Source organism: Lepeophtheirus salmonis, chromosome 5 (genome assembly GCF_016086655.4).
Source record: "Lepeophtheirus salmonis chromosome 5, UVic_Lsal_1.4, whole genome shotgun sequence".
Lineage (NCBI taxonomy): Eukaryota > Metazoa > Arthropoda > Copepoda > Siphonostomatoida > Caligidae > Lepeophtheirus > Lepeophtheirus salmonis.
Genome location: NC_052135.2, coordinates 2,768,202 through 2,790,967, shown reverse-complemented (window position 1 = coordinate 2,790,967; position 22,766 = coordinate 2,768,202). Strand labels below are relative to the sequence as shown.

Here is a 22,766-nt window from a genome sequence, read left to right as displayed (position 1 = left end):
ATATTTTTAAATATATCTTTTTGTAAATTATATAATGAATATTTTTTTAGAATATAAGCTATGATATTCCTCATCACTATGTATTATGAATAAGTTATAAGAGTCTAAAGAATAGAATCGTTTTTCATCATTTTTCAGCCTAAAAAAAATATATCGAGTTTAGGATAAGATACTGAATCAACCAAAACACTTTTACATAAGTTTTCTTGATCCTACTTTTAATTTGGGTATTGTTTTAAGGGTACTGAATACCACTGAACGATGTTATTTCTATTCATAGTTATGATTATAGTTATTTAATTCTTGAAGAGAGGGCATCTATGTATAAAGTAATCACTAGTGCTTGTGCTCATGAAAGACGGAGAGTCAAACTGAGGGTTTCTTCCTCAGGAATTATAAGTGTAATTCCTTGTTGGACTAGGACTAGAATTAAGGTTTATTTCCTTCCTCATACGGCTGATTTCAGCTGATCTAATAAAACGTCATGCAGCGAACCTTCTCTTCTCCCAAACATTCTGCAAATTGTCAGGACTACCACGTTCATTTTCGATTTCTTTCATATTTCCATACCGGCAGGCCATATTTTATGCATCACTGATGCGCATTCTAGATTGTACATATTGTTATTTCATAGATCAATTATACGGGCCTTGCATATAAATTTGGACCAAGATTAAGACCATCTAGATCCATAAAGAATGGTTCTGGGGAATACTTTATTTTACAAAGAATAAGAATGATACAATTTTAAATATTTTTTATTGTAAATGTCCTCCTTCTACTTCAAGAACCACCTCCGAAGGGGACCTGAAAGCTTTAACGGACTTTGAGACCTCAAGCGTCTATGGAGCTGGCCACGGCCTGGTTAACGACTTCAGGGCTTCCCAAGAGTTATGATAGGTTGCACAGGCCTCCCCTCCAACGTTTCCTGCAGAAAATAATAACAAGGATTAAGATCAGGAGAGTTGGAGGGCCACATTTTAGAGTCCAAAAATGAGGCACATTGTCATTCAACAATTCCTGGACAATCTTGGCCTTATGGGCAGGGGCGGAGTCCTGGAGGTCCTCTTTCTGTTACTCTCGGGACTGTGCTTGGACCTGCAGGTCATATCCGTGTTTTTGTACCTCTTGATGATGGTTTAGACGGTGCTTTTGGGCGTACATTGGGCGTCTGATAATGTCAAGGGCAGAGTGTCCTGCGCAATGGAGTTCGATAAGAGCGGACCTTGTTTGGTGCTCCATTCTCATTAAGTGGATTTTTTTTTCTCGGAAAGTTATAAATACTCCCTGCAAAACCTCTCCAAATAAAAAAGCTATTTGCTATTGCTCTTGACCGACATAAGCTTGGTCCAAATTTATTTGTACGGATCTGTATACACTAAAAAGGCTTAATAAAATCATATATACAAATATTGTACATAGATATTTTGCTTTATTGATATAAATATCTACGTTAGATATAATAATAAAGCAAACTTTGTCTGTTTGTTTGATTGTCTTGACTGATAACTCATTTTTAACAACGAGCGTGTGTAGCTATTAAAAAAGAAAAAAACAAATAAAATAATAAATAACGAATGTGACTTTAGATAAGGTTTAGCAGCGAGCCTGTAGCTAAAGCTCAGCACGTCATATAAAAAAATAAAAGGGTAGTGAATTGATATCTATATTATTTAAGCAAAGTTTATTGACAATACGGGGTAGTTTTTCTAGTAATTAATAGTCACATGTTATGTATGTTAGATACAACTTTATGTATATTAATTGTAATTTCAAAGTAATTATAATAGATTATGTAATTATGTAGATTTTAGGATCAGAAATTTAATCTCAAACTACAGGTTCTAAGAAAAATATCTCCGAACCCTTTTGAAATCCAATCATGATTTATTTTGTCAAGCCTTTGCATGCAAATTGCACATTCGTATACATTTCAGAGGTAAAAAGATCTAATAATGAAAAAGGTATATATATCTACTAGTGTTGGGTTTCTTTATGATTTTAAGTGGACCAAACTAATTTGATTTTGGTCTGAAGCGGTATCAAAGAAAAAATCGGTATTTCAAAAAATTGATTTGAATGAGTCTCATTTAAAATTTGTTCTAGACTGATTCTGTAGAGGAATTGTACATGACGTCATGTGGGCTTTTAAATTGTGAGCATTGTCCTACAATAACGTCATATATATTTAAATGATTTCGCATAATTTATATTTATACAACTCATAAATCAGAAATGGGAAGAAAAATGTCCATAAATTGAAACTTAAAAAATCGGTCTACGATTTGAAAACGATTATATTTCGGTCGATGGTCTGAGACCACGTTCTGCATAGACATATTAGCCCTAATCTGTCTAGCAAAAATCCCTTATGACCAAACAGGAAAAAAATCGTTCTTAGTCTGAGTGTCAACACTAATATATATCGATCATCTCTCACATTTCATTACGAGATGTAGTGAGTAAAACAATATCATGAAAGTTGAAAGTTTAACACGACGTTAACTCACTAACACAAAATATTACAATGTGGATTTTATTGTCAGCTGTAGATGTTCCTGTTTATATATCAATTGTTTTTGGGGTCTTTATATCCCCAATATCTTTTTGGAGGAAAGATTGCAAGATACAATAAACATAACGACGTGTTAAATGCCTTGAAATAATATTTATGCGTATCAAATTATGAACTATGAGGATTATTTTTATTAGTGATAGGACGATTAATCGGAATTGGAGAATTGTGTTTTTTTTTTCTGGAATCGGAATCAGAAAAATTATGTTTAATTTGCAATTCTGATTCTTGTTATTAATGGTATTTAACTATTTATTACTTTTCTAGATAAGGAAAAAAAAATAAAATAGCATCCTCTAAAATTAAGGAATTTTTGCTTTTTATAAGAAAATTTAATATTAGAAATTTTTTTTCAAAAAATGTAACTAAATTTTTCAAATAGTTTATCTAAAAATGTAACTAAATTTTTCAATTTTTTTTTCAAAAAATGTAACTAAATTATTCAATTTTTTTTTCAAAAAATGTAACTAAATTTTTCAAATTTGACTTGCTGAATAACCAAAATATGTTTTTAAATTTGTCTGCAAAAAATTCAATATTCGAATTTTTTTTTTTTTTAAATTTGAAATTAGAAATGTAATTTTTGATACTTTTGATTCCAAAAAATTATTTTTTTTTTGAACAGAAAAAAGTGTAATTTTTGGAGTATAACTATGGGTTTTTGACATTTTTTGTGAATAGCTATAGATTTTTGAAAAGATTTTTTGATTTTTTTTTTCAAAAAATTTACCATTTGAAATTTTTTTTTCATTTTTTTTTCCAAAAAAATTTCATTTTTCGGTTTAAAAAAAAAAAAAAATCCAAAACCAAGCCCCCTCACCTAAAATATAATCATGTCGATGTTCTAGATAGCAAAATTGTATTTTTTAACTAATATTAAAAAATCGGAATGGGCATCGGTAATTTTTACTAGAATCGCATCGACAACGGGATTCTTTTTTGGAAACGTTCCATCACTACTTTTTATATCATTAGTCAAATATTAAAATCATTAATCTCATTCCTTTAAATTAATTAGTATTTATAGTTGTTATCACATCAGACGGATGTATAAAAAACTTGTGGATAGGATCAATTTGATCCATAACACCTGGTACAGCATTATGCCATTACTACATCTTTTTAAGTCTTCAACAATGTATTTCCATTATTATTTGATATCTACAATAGGGAAATGGTGAATGTTATAGAAAAGCTAATGAGGTATAGCACTATAAATGATCATGCTAATGAAGGGATGGGCAAATACCATGATAAAGAGGGCTCATATTTTTGCAACACTATCCTTGGAGGGCCACATGACCATGCACCTCAAATAACTGGATATGACAGACACTACGAATGATTCGCAATATGTATTTATATCTGTTTATTGCACTACCATACACCTACATATTTTCTGCATATTTTTACATGTCCTTAATAAGTAAAAAAGACAAACCATTTACATAAAAAGGGTGGAAAAAGGAATTTTAACTCCTTCTTATAAAAAAGTTTGCATAAAAAAAACTAAACTAAGTGGAAAGAGCTCAAATTCAATAATAGCAACATTAATTGAACCTAATGATTCACCCCTGGTCTGGCCTGCTGAATCATAATGAATTGGATGCCAATTGGTGTGGTCCCAATGGGCATAAAATAAAACAGAGTACCATCGGTGAGTCTGTTTTTCTCTTTGGATTTTATAGGATTCATGATGGAAAAACTGCTCTCACATATGTAAGTGCTCCCAAAGATGCTATCCTTTGAGATGGTAAAATCTCTTAAATGTGAAAAATATGACTCCGGAAAAAGTCTCCAAAATGAAATTCATCTCTCGTTGAACTTTGCTTGAAAAAACGGGTCAACCAGAAGCTTCCAGAGTTCGCGTTACAGCTCCGATGGTTGTGCAATGACCACAGTAGAGACGGGTTCTGTGAATAGCAGAATTCCTGGTTACATCTCGTGTAAATCTTGGAAACTATCCTTGAATTATTGCAGCAGTTTTTCGAGTTTTGCTTTGTATTTCTTGATTAGTTTTTTGCAGTCGGAGCTCTCTTTGCGAATCTCAGCATACGAGGGGAAGAAAAGCCTTCTATGAAAGGCCCGAGTTTGGACTAAAATTTGGCCATGTTAGAATAGATATCACACACCGTTTGATCTCTCCCCAGCAAGAATGTTATTGAGATGTGCAGTGATATATATTAGAAGGGCCATGTCACAAAGAAACTATGTATGTTTGAGCTTTCTGCAATATACACTTGTATCACCACAGATACTGTTCTTCAATAGACTAGTATTTCCGAGTGCAGTACAAAAAAACTACTCTAGACACTTTCCTCGACTTAACCACCTGATATCCGTTAGCAGTTGTAAGTCCCCATAATCGGTATCCACTTCATAAAGAAAGGTGATGAACCTTCGGTGAGTAAAAATATGTTCCTCCTTGGATGATATTAATGGTTTTTATCACTAAATCCATGATATGGCCAAAGTCTTTGTGCAGAGGGATTCATGGAAAGATTAGGAAAAAAAATAGTTACGTTTAGAAAATATAATGTTTGTATGTCTTTCTATATTTGTGTAATCACGGCACACCAGGCCTACTGTACATCTCACAATGAATATGAAACAACTCAGATGATGGATGATGCAGTTCAGTACAGGCCAGTTTAATCCGCTCTGCTTGAGTAGCCCTGCTTAACTCCTGTGTCTTCCCTGCATTGCAGGTGTACCCTCCGTTGGTTTCCTTTTGAAATTGATGAAGAGGAACTCTTCTTTCCATTTTGGCTGTAAAGTGCGATTTTCCCGGTCAATGTTTCTATTTTTGCCACTGCTAGTGGCCATGGCTCTTGGTCGGGCATGCTATTGTTTGCGTATGGCGCGCTCTATCGGCCAGCAGCACAATTACATTTTTTTAAAATTATTATTGATTTTTAACCCTAGTTGGGTCTAATTTTTTTTTATCCTTACCAAAAAAAAAACAACAACTAAAGAGCAAAACTTCCTTAATTTAGGAATGTTCCTTCTAGCCCCTCACTTTGGACGCCCGTGCTAAGGTATCGGGTCTATTTTTAGGTAGTCAGTCGGGTAAGGAGGGTATTATAACTAATTAAAAAAAGCGAGACGGTATTCCTTTGTTTTTAAAAAATCAGGCAGGTCCTTCATTCGTTCTGTACGTTTTCATTCATTCCTTTGTTTTCAAAAAGAAACCTCTCAAAGAATTAGTGATGGGAATTCCAGTTCTATCGGCTCCCAAGTGGCTTTACTCATAATTTTCTCCGAAAAAAAAATCCTCCAATTTTAACTTCAAATTGTATCCTGACGAAAAAAAAAATTATAATAAAAAAGGAAGAAATCTATCATTTGGATTGAGCCGGCTCCTGGTTGGTGGGGAGGTGGCTCCCGTTGTTCACTTCAAAGATGCAATGGCTCATAGAGCCATTGCGTGCACAAATGATACATCACTACAAAAAATATTGAAAGTCAAACAAACCTGTATTAAAAATTGCTTTTAAATATGAAAAAGGGATTTCCTTGTTCATACTGTGTTTTGAATTACTAAAATTTGAAAAATCAAAATTCACTCAAATTGATATTTTGTTAATGTATACTTCATTTTTCTCTCCTTCATTTTTTTATTTTTTTCAATACCAGTGAATATATAAAGCTTTAGTACTTGATCTCTTAACAAACTTCACATTATTACAAGAAATTTTAATATTTGATTTTTTTTTTCAAAGGATTTAATATTTTAATTTTTTTCTCAAAAGATTTTATATTTTAATTTTTTTCCCCAAAATATTTTATATTTGAAATTTAAAGTATTTTTCAAATTTTTGGAGAAAAAATTAATCTTTTGTAACAGCTGTGAATTTTTGGAATTTAAATTTCGATATTTTTTCCAAAAATTTAATTTTACAATTTTTTCTAAATAATTGTATTTTTTTATATATATTATTATTAATCCAAAAATCTTGCGTATCAAGTCAGAGGAGGGAATCTACGGTTGACAACATTAGGTATTTTTGTGTTAGCGAGGTAACGCCATAGAGATAAAAATATAGCGTGCTTACTTGAAGAAAAAAATGAAGGGAGAGGCAGCTGATGAATACAAACAACAAAAGGATCAAAAAATTCAAATATTATATAGTAAATAGCCGTTTTGACTTACTTAATAATGTGATTTTAGGGGCCTAATGGATAATGAGGGGTACTCAACATAGTTCTAATTTTCCTCTTTTCTCTTATCAAAATGTCAAGTATAAATATGAAATCTGGAAAATGGGAAATAATTCATTGTCATTGTTATAATAATTCATCAACCTCAATTTTCACTCTTAGGAAGGAGTATGATCTTTAAAAGGAATCTCCACGATTGGTGTTTAAATTCGCCTTGCATTGCATGACGCCTATAACAACATTTTCATAATTTATTTTTTCTTATAAATATCTAATATTTTCGTTTGCTCTCGTAAATACTTATTTTAATAAAAATGTTTTAGAATATCTAAGACAAATAAACATGTAATCAATGAAATATTACAAAATATTAAATAATTTTAAAATTAAGTCTTTCAACCTATTATTGATATTTTTCAAATTATTGATAAATGGACTCTATCAAATATAACTGCTATCTTGATTTCAAGATATATCTTTTTGCTCTATTTTGTTAGGCAACTTTTATTACTTCGTTTTTTTCTGTTTATTGTTCTTGTGATGTCTGCAAATGATCTTTTCATCCAAAGGCAAGCCTCTCCGTCCAACTTGGACGATAAAAATTATCCCACTTGTCAATACACTATGAATTATGTAGTTATTCATTTCATAGAAGGTAATCAATGTACAAAGTAATTGAAAATTGTACATACAACACCAGATCTATAATTTTTGAATATAAAAATAAAACTATATTTTAGTCCGCGATCAAACATAATGATTATAATTAAACCCATAATCAAGAATATTAGAAAATGAACGCTACTCATATTTTTTTCCCCCATTCATTCGTTCATACAATAACGTCAATGTCTAAGCCAGGTGGTAGGTAATTCTCCAGGTGTTGAGAAATTTATGGTCAAATTAAGGATGATTTTTAAGAAAAGAAAAGTTATAAAATAAAAGAGCTTTTTAGCAATTTAGAAAGTATGATTTTTAAAAAATAATTGTTAAATTCACATTTTTAATTTTATTGTATCACGCAACCCTTTCTTTTTCTAAGAAAGAGGAAAAAAGAACCCAAAATCAGCTAATACTAATTCAACCAATCAACTTTCAGAACACTTATTAAAAAACAAAGACCTTTTAAAAACATTAGCTTACTATAAAGTATTCAATATTTCAAGTCCCTCATTGAATGTATGTTTTGCATAACAACGAGGAAAAAGCTTGTGGATACAATTGTTTGGACTTTTGCGCCGAATTCATATTTTAACGAACTTTACTTGTAGGATCAGCAAATCGCACAATTAAAGTAATATTATAAGAGTACATAGTCTACACTATACATATATTGCCACGTACTTTTTACTCCTATCAAAGCAAGCCTGATTTCCCTTCTCTTTCTCCATGATTGGCTGCGAAGCAAAATGTATCTTTCATTTGCAGCAAACTACATTTTCTCTGCAAATTATTATTACTACATATTCTTCAGCTGCAAAAATAAATAAAAAAGAATATAAGCAAGTTAGTAAATCTAAGGCAACAACGAAATGGATAGTTATAGAAATAGTTCAGCAGCAATAAAATAGCAAAAGAAACTTAATCAGTTAGAAAGCAAAAAAAAAAAAAAAACTATCGGCAAATCGCAAGGTAAATATAATACGTGAAAATGATATAATGATTAGTAGTTTTTCTAGTAGTCGTGTTAGGAATATTATACACACGAGTATATTATATGTATAATATTTAGTGTTGGATCGGTCCTAGGACTAATTTCCTGGTCAGTCTTCCCGATCGGTTCCTAAGGACCGATACATCGGTCTTTCAGTCCTAGCTATCTTTACATTTTTTTAACTCATAACTAGGATTGAAGAATATAAGAACTAAGAAAATAATAAATGATAGCTTTTAACGTATAATAATACGTTCTCACACTTAGTCGCACACTTCCAAGGTAATTTCAGCTGTTTTGGTCTTCATAAAACACCGATTCTAGGATGGACAAGTTTTATTTGGGCTGGAAGGATAGAAATGCAGAATTTTTGGTTTTTTTGGACGGATTCAAAGCTACTAATATTTCATAATTGTCTTTAATTAAATGTTACTCAGAACGCAACATACAAAAATAATTTTAACACTCAACCTCTGCTGATCGTTCTTTTAAATTTAATAAGGAGACAGTGAAATATCATCCAATTTATTGTATTCAAGGCCGTCCTTAGGTTGCTGCAACCACTTCAGTTGCAATGAGCCCCACATTTCTAATAAAAATGCATTCAGAATAATTAGAAAAGTCTTTCAAAAAGTCATTTTAAAAATAGAACAAAATATTATGTTCCAAAAAAGAAGAAGTCATTAAATGAAATGTGAACACAATTTATTGAAAAGGCCACAAAAAGGCTTGCCCCTTTAAAAAAAAGCTAATTCCTATAAAATAATACACTTTTTCCTGAACAAAAAATTAATTCGATAAGTTATATTGTTTTAAAAAAGGCCGTTGAAAGTATTCTTGTTTTCTTAAAAAGGGCTCAGCATTTTTATTTTATAAAAGAAAAAAATATCTATAAAAAAATCAAATTTTCAATTATTCTTATCCGTAGCCAAATGGGGATGTAGATCTCACGCAATTGTTTCTTATAGGTCCCGCAATAGCCAAGGGCGCTTTGCTTATCTTTATTATTATATGATATTAAACTCGATATCAAGGAATTGTTTCAGGAGGAGCAAGATGGATTTTATTAAATTATTTGTAACGAAGGATAAATCTTTCTATTAAGAAAAATATATACTTGTACAATGAACCGGTGGTTCTCGAACTTTTTACAGTTTTGTAACATCTGACGACAAAATATAAAGATTAAGCTATCCAACATTATGATCAAACTAAATATAGTCGTATGAACAATAGCTAAGACTATTTAGACGTTCCTCCATGTAGGCCTATGTAGAGGGAACTCGGCTACCCCCCCCAAGGGGTACGTAAACCACATTTTCAGAAGCACTATTATTAACCTAGATCCCAAAGATCTGAAAATGTTTATTAATAAGGATGAACTCCTTGATTGGAATGATATTTAATATTACATTCTTAGTAACTTAGTCATTACTTTTCAGATTGCATGTAAAGAAATTAAGAAGTTAAAAATGTCCTATAATGTAGAAGAACAAGAGATAACAAAACTGGACGATGAAGAAAAAAGTAGGCTTATACGGTTTTATAGAAAACATGATCTCCTCTGGAGAATGGACAATCAATTTTATAGGAATAAAGAAAAAAGATACCAAACTAAACGAGAACTAGTTGATAATTTTAATGGTAAATTTTCCATACATACTCTTGAGAAATGTTTTCATTCGTTAAGGACTTGTCAGCTAAGAGAAATTAAAAAAATACAGCATGGAGTTCATATTAAAAGAAAATGGAAATTCTTTGATGAATTATCATTTCTTCAAGAGAACAATGGAGTAGGTCGAAACAAAGTTATGTTGGAGTCATTTGAAAAATCCTTATTAATTCAATTTTATAAAAATAATCCTCTACTATGGAATCCCAATCATCCTAATTTTACAAATGACAATGTACGGAACAAATTGTTAAGACAGTTTGCAATTGATTTAGGTGACAAAATGGATACAGAAGAACTCAAAATGGAGTGGCATTCCTTATATCAAATATTTAAACGAGAAAAGGAAAAAATCTTAAAATCCCGACAATGTGGATCCGCTACTGTGAGTAATTGGAGTTTCTTCACCGAAATGGATTTTTTAAATAAATTAAATGATGAATTAACCATTGATAGTGTTACATTTACGGAGAATATCCTAAACTATAATAATTTAACTTCCCACGATTATTATAGTACAAACGGTTCATCAAATAGTAAGAAAAGAAAAACATCCCAAGGATTAGACGACATTCAAATCAAAGAGGAGTCAAATAGAAGCATTTCTCCTGATTTGGTTGACGTTAATCATCATTTCTACGAAAATACTAATCAATCGAAATTTTTAGAGCCTTTTGTGACAGAGAACGCACACATTTTTGGAAAAATGGTTTCCAGCAACCTCCTTCAGTATGATCCAAAATATTGGTCAATGTTGAAGAAAAAAATTATGGAAGTATTTGTTGATTTTGAGGAAAACAACGCTGGTGCATTCAGACAGTCAATGCTTGGAGTTGATATTCCTGAGACTAATCTATACTCTCCTTCTGAGGAAAATTATTCCGATAATTGATTCAGCCATGATGTGATAAATAAATAAAAATACATATGTCTTGTGAAGTAGTAAAATGATTAGATTAATTAATAGTAACGATCACCCTACCATCTCATAAAAATATACATATTTATTCTTGATAATTAAATGATTAATTCCCGAGATATGAAATCCTTTATTTTTGCAACTTTAGAAAAAAATATTGTGGTTGAACACCATATTTGAAATAGTAATATCTTCTGAACTTGTGGTTCAACTTCAACCAACAAAGTATTTCTGAAAAGTAAAAATATGATTAAAAACTTTTACTCCGAATCAACTTTGAATACCATTTCGAAATTATTTGTTAAGAGGTTTTACTCCGAACCAACTTTCAATACCATCTCAAAATTATTTGTACAACACACTATGAGGACGTAGTCTTCAAGGAACGGTAATACTTCTTTATGAGGTAACTCTGAAATAGAGGCTTCCAAACTTTTTTAGTCCATTGATAGGGGAGAGTGAGGATAGATGTTACAGAAAATCATATATTTTTTTAAACTGTCATAAGTTTCACAATTTAAAAGATAATTCAACACCCGGGCAACATGGCAATGGTAGTTACCTAAGACAAATAATTCCAGAGTATTTTTGATGTAGTGCAATAATTAATAACCGTTTATTGGTATTTTCGAAACCAACCAAAAGTAGGATACTTGATACACCAGGAGGAGACATGGTACAGGGTAGGATTAGACATATTACAACAGGAAGAAACATGTAAAAACTGTAATTTATTATATTCAAGCCTTGATTTTAATTTTTATTACAGTTTGTCAGCATAAAGTAAATACTTATAGTTACATATATGAGATAGAAAAATAAAACATTTACAGAAACAGAGAATAGTTAATAATAAAATTTAATACAATATTTTTTTATTATTTACTGTCTCTGATAATTAAATTATACCATGAAATTACAAAAAAAACAAAAACATAATTCAATATAATCTATTTATATATATAAGTATATAGTACAAGTATATATAATAAAAATGGGGTCTAACAAGTCTCCTCCATAGTGTTTGAATCAGAATAAATGATGTGATCTGAATATTGAAACTAATCATATATTAAAAGCATGTTAATTAATTGAACAACACACTAGACTATGATATTTAATAAAATAAAATTAAAATCTCAGGTTTTATAATAAAAATATATCTCAACAAACACTTGGCTAAAATGATTATTTTTAGTGTTTTACATTTCAATGTTGAATTATCTATAACTGTAAGCATTAGGCAACCTGGGCCTTCTGTTGATTTAATGAACAAAGGAAGATTCAATTGTATAAGAACAGGGCCCTTAGATAACTTTACATTTTAAAGTTATTGGTAGTGTAACATGTCTCCTCCGTAACAAGTATCCTCACTCTCCCTGACTAAATTTCATGTAATTATGAGTTCTTGAGATGAAAACCTTTGGGCAATTTGATGTCATAAATTATAGGCCAGATATTTGATAAAGACATTTAACAAAATTTATATTTCACATTAATTAAATTATTTGTAATGTACTACTTGACGATTAAAAACAAACAAAAAACAAATGATATATAACATATAACTCGCAGTCATGAGAATCATGAATATGACTTTTTATTTTGAAGTCTCTTTTTCTGTAAATGCCCTGATGAATTGCGGATATCTACAACGAGAAGTGCTATTTGTGTATGAAGTATTGCTACTGGTTAGGAATGAACAACTACTTGTAGATCTTTCTGTTCGGTTTTTAGATTTTTTATCTTTATCACGCTTATTCTTATAAACAAGTATTGGCTCAGCCAATTCAATCACTTGAAAGCATTCTTTACTAAGATTTCGTGAATCCAGAAAGAGTTCTTCTTTATCACTTTCTTTTTCTACCACTTCTTTAATTGTATTAGCGTCAGTCTCAGATTTATCGACAGTGGCAATCTCCTCCTCGGAGAGTTCTTCTTCATCACCTTCCATATATCCAAACTCTTTTTCTGCCTCTTCCTTAATTCCCAAAGTTTCAGCCTTCCATTTATCGATGACAGCTTCCCATTTATCATCAATTATTTCCTTCATTTCTTGTTTCCTCAAAGAAATGTCCTTCCAGTATCTCATCTCTAGGTCGATAAGTGAGCTATTTTTATCACCATGGTGAATTAAGAGAAAAATCGATGGGATTAATATGATGATAACTAAAAGGCCGAACACACTACAGAAAATCGCCCCACGATACATCCACAAGTAAAAGTTAAAGCAAAGTCGTTTAAGGATAACTTGAGCAACATCATGTTCATTCTCTGAAAAAAAATTGTCATGGCTCAAAATACGTTTGTCAACATCTGGATCTTCAATAACTTTCTCTATGGTTTGGAGTAAAAGTTCTTGATCAGGATCCAACATTTTGCTTGAAAGAGTTGTTAGATACAAACTTAATCAGTACTCAATTAGATAAATAATTTATAAGTGAACAAACCTACACAGTTTAAAATGTTTATGAATAATAAGAAAAACATACACTAATGCTTAATTTGCAAATATCAAGAGCTTTAATGAACTACATAATCAAACATAACAATTACATATATATAACATTTATTTCGCATAAACAATACATAAATTACGCGGAATAAAATTAAATTAAACCTTGAAATAAAAATAAGAATGGTTTGAGCAATATTTAACGTTCGGCACGGTTCTATTATCGCGGCAAAACTCCATAGGATTTTAAACAGAAATTATGACTGAAAACATTTTGAAATGCGAAAAATGCATCTCAATGTAACCTTTATAGCACAAGAAAATGAGACTTGATATAAAATAAATCCTTTAAGAATATACTAGCGCCGTGCATCTGCACAGGTCGTGCCGGACGTTATACAGTCCCTATAGAGCGTTTTTACGTGACGTCCTCCATTTTGGGGATCTAAAGCCAAATTTTATAACAATGAAAGCCCTTTTCTTCATTAATATTAAGGAATATAGTAAGCTATTGCGTGTTGAAATAGGACCAATAAATTAAAGCACTTAAAGCTTAATGTTTCTATATTTTATATCTCTCTATGGCCTAGCTTCATTATATATCTGATCCTAAACTATATTAACAACATAATATTACATCATTATGCAATCTGTTGTAGATACGAATTAATAATTACAATGGAACAAATAAGATATTTTTCTCTAATTATCTTTCTTTGACCGTCTGGAACCGATCAAAAAAATATTTTTTTTTGTATAAATGTAGCTATTTTTAGGGATTTTTTTAACACATATAACTTTGACTAATTTAAATATCAATTTGGTATCAAGTAGTATACCATGCAATTGATAAGTCTTTTTTTAATTCATAAAGCCATGAAGTTTCATCAAGATTGATTGAAACTTGTCCATTTTATGTAGTAAAAATATCAACTTTGAGCCCAAAATGGCGCCTTCTTCAATTGTGATGTAATTTATGACGGAAGTGAAAACGCTCTATAGCATTACTTCAGAAATAGTTTTTTTTTTTTTGTAATATAAGTCTACGTAATTAAATATCACCTCGGTTATTATAGATTAGTTGAAAGAAGCACATTGTCTATATTATCTGTAAGTGAAGAAACAACTTCAGCACTTTCCACAAATGTATCCGAACTCCCATCTGTAACCATTTTATTGGGCGGATTAATAGGCTCAAAAATATGGTTAAAAGAAGTCATTTTCGATGTCATGTCAATGTTTTCTTTTGCCTTTTTCTTTTCAGCAATTAGTCTATCCTTTTCTTCAGGATGATTTCTTCTAAGATGCTCCATATATTTGTCCGATCTAACAGTAGAATATGAGCACAAATCACATGTATATTTTGGAGTTGTGGGGTCATGATGCAGAGCTCTATGTCTTCTCATATTTTTTGCAAGACTAAATGCTTTTCCACACAATTCACATTGATAGGGTTTCACTTTGAAATGAGTTAGAGAATGTTGAACTAAATTCTGCTTTCTCACGGTTTGAAAAGGACAACTTTTAACGGGGCATTTATGAGTTTTTCCAGAATGTATTCTCGAATGTAATTTAAAAGTAGAAGCCTGTGAAGTTGAGAATCCGCAATCTTCACAGTTAAACTTTTTGGCGGAAGAATGAGTCGCCATATGTGAGGCTAATGAATGCTTCCATTTGAATCCCTTTGTACATATATTACAGACATGTGGAGTTTCAATGGAATGTTTGGGAAGGTGATGATTCAGAGTTTTTTTGTTAGGAAAGCGACTGTCGCATTGTAAGCAAAAATAAGGCTTTTCGGGGTCCATTGCATGGAGCTTGATGTGAATTTCTAAATCTTTTTGCGATTCTGCAATGAAGTTGCAAATGGAGCAAATTAGTTCATCGTGACGGACATCTATTAAATGCTTTAGAAGTACTTGGTCCTTTGGAAACATTTTGCCGCATGTACGACAAGTACATTTTCGAAGACAACTCTGACTACGGTGTTCGAAGAACTCTTCTTTTGATGTAAAGAGTAAATGACATTTATGGCAGAATGAGACGTCCATCGTTTGTACATCAGACTTTTCTAGTAAAAGGATTAAAGCGGTTCAAGAAAATTAATTAGTGTAACAGATCATTAGTAGTACCTCCATGGTCCTGATTAAGAGAGAATGCTCCTAAATTCGGAGAACTTAAATGTTTGAATCCAAAGGCATCGAACAACATCATTTCTTCTTTAGTTTCGAGAGGTGGGATATGTCCTGTATAAATGGCGTTGATGATTCCTGGGAGTACATTTTGCAAGACTTCCGATTTACAAATGTTACCCAGACTAGTCTCCAGAAGATTTATATCCTTATCAGAGAGTTCATCAAACAAATTTTGGAAAAATGTGGATTCAGCCTCCAAGATACAGGCGTGAGCCTTTATTGGTGTGAAAGAAGACGACGATCCAATACTTAATTTGACATCACAATGCGTCTCATTGAGTCTCTGCTGAGTTAGCTCCTGAAGCAAGAGCGAGGAATACATATCTAAAATAAAATTTAATTAATAATTATTTAATCTTTAATGTTCAACAATTTATCATCACCAAGGATAGGATCAATATTGTTATTGTTTATTAAAAACAAAACAAAGTATCAAATTCAGGGGTACCATACAACATCTTTATTCCTTCACTAAAAGGCCAATATATTTTTGAATTAAATACTATTTTTGGCCCTTTCTTTGTTGATTTCAGATTTAATATTAGAATAATTCTGGACAAGGGGCATAAAATCAGGTGTTCGACCTATAGTGAACGGATAAAATCAGCCTACTTAATGCAGTTTTAGATTATAGCCCATATTTCCCCTTAAAAACAAGATTTAAATTTTTAAATAAAAAAAGAAATCAATAATTTAAGATTGTGAAATAGTGTTAACTAATTTAATATCAAAAATCCTATGTGTGGTCACTCTGGGATCAATAAAAAAAATTAATCAATAATTTAAAAATGCATCAGAGAAATAATTAAATAATGTAGCTGGGACAAATAAAAAATATTGTCTTCCTTTGTAATGTCGGAGTAACCGGATCAGTTTACTCCGATATTACAAATGTTGCAATGTTATTATATCAAGGTTTGTCAGACAGGATTTTCAGTTATCACAGAAAATTTACTAGCAAAACAGATTACGTCATTGGGACGCACATACAGAAATATAACTACAAAGAATAATTTCTATCATTTTTATCAACTTTGTAATTAATAAAATAGATTATTAAGATATAAAATTAAAAAAATATTCAATTTCTATAGCTAAAAAATATAATTTGACATTGAAACAAAGATAATAAGGAAAAAGTTATATTATTTCTGAAATGCGAAAAATTAACCCTTTTGTCAAATAGAATAAATATTTTATTCGAATTAATAAAGCATTGTTAATTCTATTTTTTATTAATATTTTACATTAATGATATTGTTCATTGTACAGTTCAAACTTTTAATATATATATTAAGTCATTGGAGACTGTAGGAAATTGCCCTTCACAATTTTGGCAATCGCCTATATTTAATATAACCGAAAAAATAATTCTAATTCGAAAAGAAATGTAAAGTACTTTTTAATAAACGAACATCTTGCTGAGGCTTAAAGAAATCTATTGCAAAATCCAGAAGTTATCAACCAACTTCTAAAGTTAATTCATAAACTATTTTCTTGTTCATAAATGAATAACTTTAAGAATTTACTTGAAAGGGAAATAAATCATTTAGAAGAGATAATTTGACTCCAAATCATTATCACTATCAAAATATGGACTAGTTAATTTTAAGGAATATTTAAAACCAAAGTATACTTCTTTGGTGAAGTAGAATGTAATTGACTCAAAAAATAAAATTCTTATGGGAAAAAATATAAGACATTTAAATATGTAAAGTTTGACTGTTTATTACCCATAATTAGTTTTAAAGAGACTATACAAGAATTATGTAAGTTACAAGCCTAGGTCGGACTTCAGGGATTGCATTTATCAAAGGAGTGCAAAATATTCACAGAAGAACAGATGCTGGAGATATGTGGAAAGGAATACAAGCAAAGGCCCAAAGTAGAGGGTATAGAGAGAATACCAGATATTGTCAATAAATATGTATTCTGTCAGCAACTTGTAACCGGACAACAAAAGTGTTTCATCTGCGACTATAAATGCCACTCCTCAGCACCATGCAGCGCTGCCATTGGGGGAAATGACGATGATTTGACAAATATAAAGTACTCGCATTGCCAATCTGCTGAGGACCGTCAAGAACAACAAAAAGGAGCTAGTAACAATCAAAAAGAGCAAGTGAACCGAATGATGCAACTCTCCTCACGGCGGTTAAAGGAGGCTGAGGTAGGACAGTGTGTCAAAGTCCCAGTTCCAAGCATGGACCGTGTAAAAACAGATCCCTGCAACGTCTTGGCAGTTGAGAAGAATGTAACAGAGATAGGATATTATAAATTAGGCACAAAAATTGCATCTTAAAACAACTCTATATAAGAAGCGAATTCGAGCCATGCAAAGAGTCATTCCTAAGTATTAATCAAATTCCTCAAGAGCATGAAGTCACTTTGCGACAGACCGCATCAATTCTGTCGGATGGAAATGGACAAGGATTGAAGCGGTGCAGTTGCAGAAACTCCACGTGGTGCAAAACAAATATGTACATTTGCAAAAAAAAAATGGGAACCTCTGTAGTAGCAAATGCCATAATATCAATTCATGTTGCAACAAATAGTTTATTTGTTATTCTTTAATGTTTATGATACATGTAAAAATTTTAAATAAAAAATCCATCCTCAGAAAGATGATTTTAGAAATTAATATATTAGATGTTTAAGATTATTTTGAAATAAGTTTTTTGTATTTGAAGTTTTGAGGAAAATAATAAAATATACAACTGTGTAGTTCGAATATTATGAAATAGGATCAACGATTCTTATGTAAATTTTTATTGGATCATTACTTGTTGCTGTAGTAATTATGATATGCCCACATTTTATAACGTTCGTTCAAATTGCTCACCTGTTTGGCATATATTATATTATTTAAAAACAATTGAACCTTTTGGTTGTGGAGAAGCTACAAGGGGGGCATTAACCATAACAAATGTTTCACATACTTTAACAGAACCCTCTAAGTATCATAGTAAAAAGTTAAGGCATTGATTAATTTAGAATAACTAGGGTCCTTGATGGTCAGGATGAGACGGCGATGGGGTTTTTGGTACAATGTTTTTTTTTAGTTTATTGTTAGAAATATTTTACAAAATATGAGGACGCTTTAGAGTACATGTATCATTTAACAAAGAATGCAATTTCTTTGTTTTCAATAATATCAACCTTTTGTATCATATTTAAATTATTTTTTTTTAGCTTATTGTTAGAAATATTTTAGAAAATGTGATTTTTAAAGGGTCTTTGATGCTCAGGGAAGCAGTGACGGTGGGTAATAACCCACCTTTTGATCATAAATGAGTTTGATTGTCCAAATACAGTATAAATTTCAATCAAAATACACATGACTATCAAATTGGTTGCAATGAAATTGGATCCTTAGCAAGCCCTTAATGATCAAATTGGTTGCAATGAATTGTTTAAAAATCCAACTTTCCAAAATTATTTTACCTGACAATGTAAATAAAAGAAAATTGACCACTCTATTTGAAATTTTATACATTGGTCGTAACATATATACTAGCACCAACACACTATCTTAACTAATTGACTTTGTGGTTTATTTATTATCAATCATAGCTAACTTGCCATGCTCCTTCATCAACCATAATGAAGTTTGAAGATACATACCAAGACTAACTCCCTAATCCTCTTCTTCCTTCATTTACCTAATTCCTTTTTTTAATTCGTATTTAATTTAATTTAATTTACATTCTTCCTTTTTCTGTTTGTACAATAATTCGTTTTTTGTGCATTTTCGAACCGACAACACATACCTTAAGAAACTTTGAGACACGGGGAATCGATATTGTTCGATGAAAAAAAGTCAACTTATTAGCAAAAAAACAAACTTGCCCTCCAGAGCCCAGGAATCTGGTCTGATTAGAATGAAACATATATATCCTTACGTACGTAACTTAGAATTCTTAAGAACTTTTATTTTATGTCTAAAGTATATAACTGTCTCCATTTGTGAAATAAATACTTTATACGTTTTTATCAGCGGACATACAACTATGATATTATAATATAGTAGATAATATCTAGGGATTGAATTTTTGGAGAGCGCGAGGAGAAGGCAGGACTAAGACTTATGGTACTACTGAATTAAGACTATAATATTTTTTTTTTTTTAAATATACAAAAAATCAATTTTAACACCACGACAATCTATTAAAGAATGAAAAAAAGAAAAAACAACATAAGCACCTACCGTTTTTTCTTTTCTAATCCCTCAACTGTTTTTATAATATTCCAAATTATATATATACCGCTGCAAAACCTCTCGTAGTTACGTTACCGATACCTAGAGTTTAGTAGTTTGTTAGGTAAAAAAGAGCGCGGGAAAAGACCTAATTCTTCCACCGCCTCTTCCCTGAGCATCAAAGAACCCTTCTAATATCCTAAATACACCTCAGAACTCAGTACAGGTAAAGTACGTGGCCAAAATACAGTTTAAACTCTACTGCCACCGTGTTTTTAGGCACCAATGAACCTTTCTAATATTCTATTTTACACCCTAGCCACGGCTATTACAGGTGAACTGTTGTGTCGGAGGCAACTTAAATTTCCCTGACGCTTCTTCTTTGAGCATCAGGGACCCCTTCTAATATCCCAAAATACACCCCGACTTTCAGGTTGTACAGGCGAAGTACTGAGTCTCAAGGCAGTTTAAACAGCATCGCTGCCACACTTCTTAGCACTATGAAGCTTTTCTAATATGCTAGAATACACCGCCACCCACAGGTTGTATATATGAGCTGCTGGTCCCTGAGACAGGTTGAATTCTTCCACCGACACTTCTTGATCTTCGATCACTGTTTGAGTTGCAACAGGTTTTATCTCCCTCTCAACTCTTATTTAACAGATTCTTCATTGGCGAACCAACCTCCTTTAAAATGAGTAATTTACTGCAAGCTTTTATTATTAAGAAGGTTGCCGTCACTGTTTTAGTACAACATTTGCTACAATATATGTAACATACTGCTATGACAGACCCAGTAATCACTTTATTTTGGTAATAGCTCTATACAAATATTTTGGACTAGTTTTAAACTGTCACTATTTATCAAGTCTTACACTTTCTATTATATTAAAATTTATTATAAAAATTGGAGATAGAATAATTAAAAATTATCCAATCTATATATACCTACTTCTTGTGTACCTATAATTTTATGACTTAATCAAATTTTCTGCCCATGTAGATACATATATTCGACAATACATCAAATATTAGTAAATTAATAAGTACGTAATTACAATACAATATAAATTGGAGTTAAGGTAAATGGGCTAGAAAAGATGGACGTGTATCTATTTAATTTAATTTTGATTCGAACATATCCTTTCAAGTTTTTTAACATTATAAGAAATTCAAACAAATACATTTATATTTTCAGAATAGCAGAATAGATGTTTGACATAAACGTCTTATTCCTTTAATTATAAATTCTGAAAGGTACAAAACTTTTGAGCTTTAATTTAGAGCACATCATGTGAGAATAAATTAAAGGCTGGACCTTATATCACAATGACCAATCAATGTAAAAAATATTTGTTATGAAAGATCTCTTTACAAAAATAAAATGACTTCAGATTTTATTAGCACTCGACAAACATTTATAAATGTATTAGAAATATTGATAATTTGTTTTTAAAGAGTCAATCATATTTTCGAATCTTTTAATTAGCAAATATATATGAAAAGTTTTATTTGAAACTATAAAGATTTCAAGAGGACTTCTTAAGCCTAACCACATTCATGAGAATTATAGTTTTCGAAGGAGAACACATAAAATTAATAGTTTTCTCTTAAAACAGGGGACGTATTGAGCTGTGAACCCCAAACACAAAGGTTTAACTTTTATAACGTTGTTGTTGTGTAGGTGTTAAAAGTGTGTTTCGCTCTCTAGATCCAAATCTCCGAACGGAGAGGTAAAAAAAGCTTTTAAAAAAAAACAACTAAATTAAGGAAAAATTGAATATGGAGCTCACTTCCTTCACTTGCAAAGTGAAATAGCGGAAGGCCGATTAAAAATATTTGAATTGAATTTGAGTCTATTAAGAGACCTCTCAAGTCTAAAAAGCCCTGTTGAAAAAGTCTTAAAATTCATAAATGTACTTGAATGTTAAAAGTTGTTTCTTGGCATACTGTACATATTTTGTGGATTTTTTAAATACAAGGTTATACCATAATGCGTGTACGACTGATGTTTGACTTCCACCATGTTTTTAATATTGACGTCATAGTAGATGAGTGGTTGCGTGTTTTGTCAAAATCGGTTTTCCTGCCCAACAGTTGGTACGATACATTAAATTGAAAATTTTAGCAATATTTATTTCATAGACTATGAGCGGTTGCATGTTTTGTCAAAATCTGCCTGTGTTGCCCAGCAGCTGCTACAATACATCAGATTGAAAATTCTAGCACGCCCGATTACATGATGGTCTAACCTTGTATTCTCTAATAACCTTGATATAAACAATATTTCATAAACATATTGGAGTCAAAAATGGCTGTGTATTCTAATTTGTTGGATGAGTTAAGATAACCAAAAATGTTAGCTGCATTTGAAAGCCTATATTTGGTTTAAGAGATTTATATTGTCCCCAATATGGTCTCTTTTAAGTCAAATCTATCGATTTGTCATTCTTTTATTGTACCAATCAGTTTTAGCTACTTTAAGTGCAATTTGTGGACCCCCTTTTGTTTAACAAGAATAATTTATTTAGGTTATTCGTGGAAGAATTCAAATGTAATCCACACTCAACTTAAACTCACACTCAACTCAAAGAAAACAATATTTAACAAAAAATATAAAATTTGATTTTATGGGACATATCATTTTTTTGTCAGTGGTGTGTCTAATCCTTTTATAGCTACATTAGGTTTTTTTAACATTGTGTACCTCGTAACATTTTATAGAATCATGTTTATACATTTTACCTCATCAAATCCTTTTTACTCGTGGGTCGGGTCACTCCCTTGGGGTTCAGCTCCTCTATTATTTAACCCGTTTGTTTGAGTGAAAATGCATAATGTACTCTTTTAAATTATACCTCCTCTGGAGTCACCTCTCCTTAATTCATTTTACCCCTTGGGCTGGCGACGAGTCTGGATATTACTATATTTATCATC

At 31.2% G+C, this 22,766-nt stretch overlaps 2 protein-coding genes across 2 annotated transcripts; one reads left to right on the top strand and one right to left on the bottom strand.

The window, feature by feature from the left end:
* Nucleotides 1-8,170: 8,170 nt before the first annotated feature.
* On the top strand, nt 8,171-11,098 carry LOC121118451 (uncharacterized). Its single transcript, XM_040713034.2, has 2 exons — nt 8,171-8,368; nt 9,833-11,098. Exon 2 carries the CDS (start codon nt 9,863-9,865, stop codon nt 10,952-10,954), a length of 1,092 nt encoding a protein of 363 aa, XP_040568968.1. The 5' UTR covers nt 8,171-8,368; nt 9,833-9,862; the 3' UTR covers nt 10,955-11,098.
* A 1,342-nt stretch (nt 11,099-12,440) lies between these two features.
* Nucleotides 12,441-16,056, bottom strand: LOC121117842 (uncharacterized). Its single transcript, XM_040712353.2, has 3 exons — nt 16,015-16,056; nt 15,569-15,955; nt 12,441-15,507 (listed from the first exon to the last, which is right to left on the bottom strand). The coding sequence occupies exons 2-3, from the start codon at nt 15,951-15,953 to the stop codon at nt 14,507-14,509; spliced, it is 1,386 nt and encodes a 461-aa protein (XP_040568287.1). The 5' UTR covers nt 15,954-15,955; nt 16,015-16,056; the 3' UTR covers nt 12,441-14,506.
* Between the last annotated feature and the right edge of the window lie 6,710 nt (nt 16,057-22,766).

Excerpts from the sequence above, each read along its gene's own strand:
- LOC121118451 (XM_040713034.2), top strand. The coding sequence starts at position 9,863 with ATGTCCTATAATGTAGAAGAACAAGAGATAACAAAACTGGACGATGAA.
- LOC121117842 (XM_040712353.2), bottom strand. The coding sequence starts at position 15,953 with ATGTATTCCTCGCTCTTGCTTCAGGAGCTAACTCAGCAGAGACTCAAT. Across the intron at positions 15,508-15,568 it reads TCTTAATCAGGACCATGGAG|AAAAGTCTGATGTACAAACG; the intron begins GTACTACTAATG and ends TCCTTTTACTAG.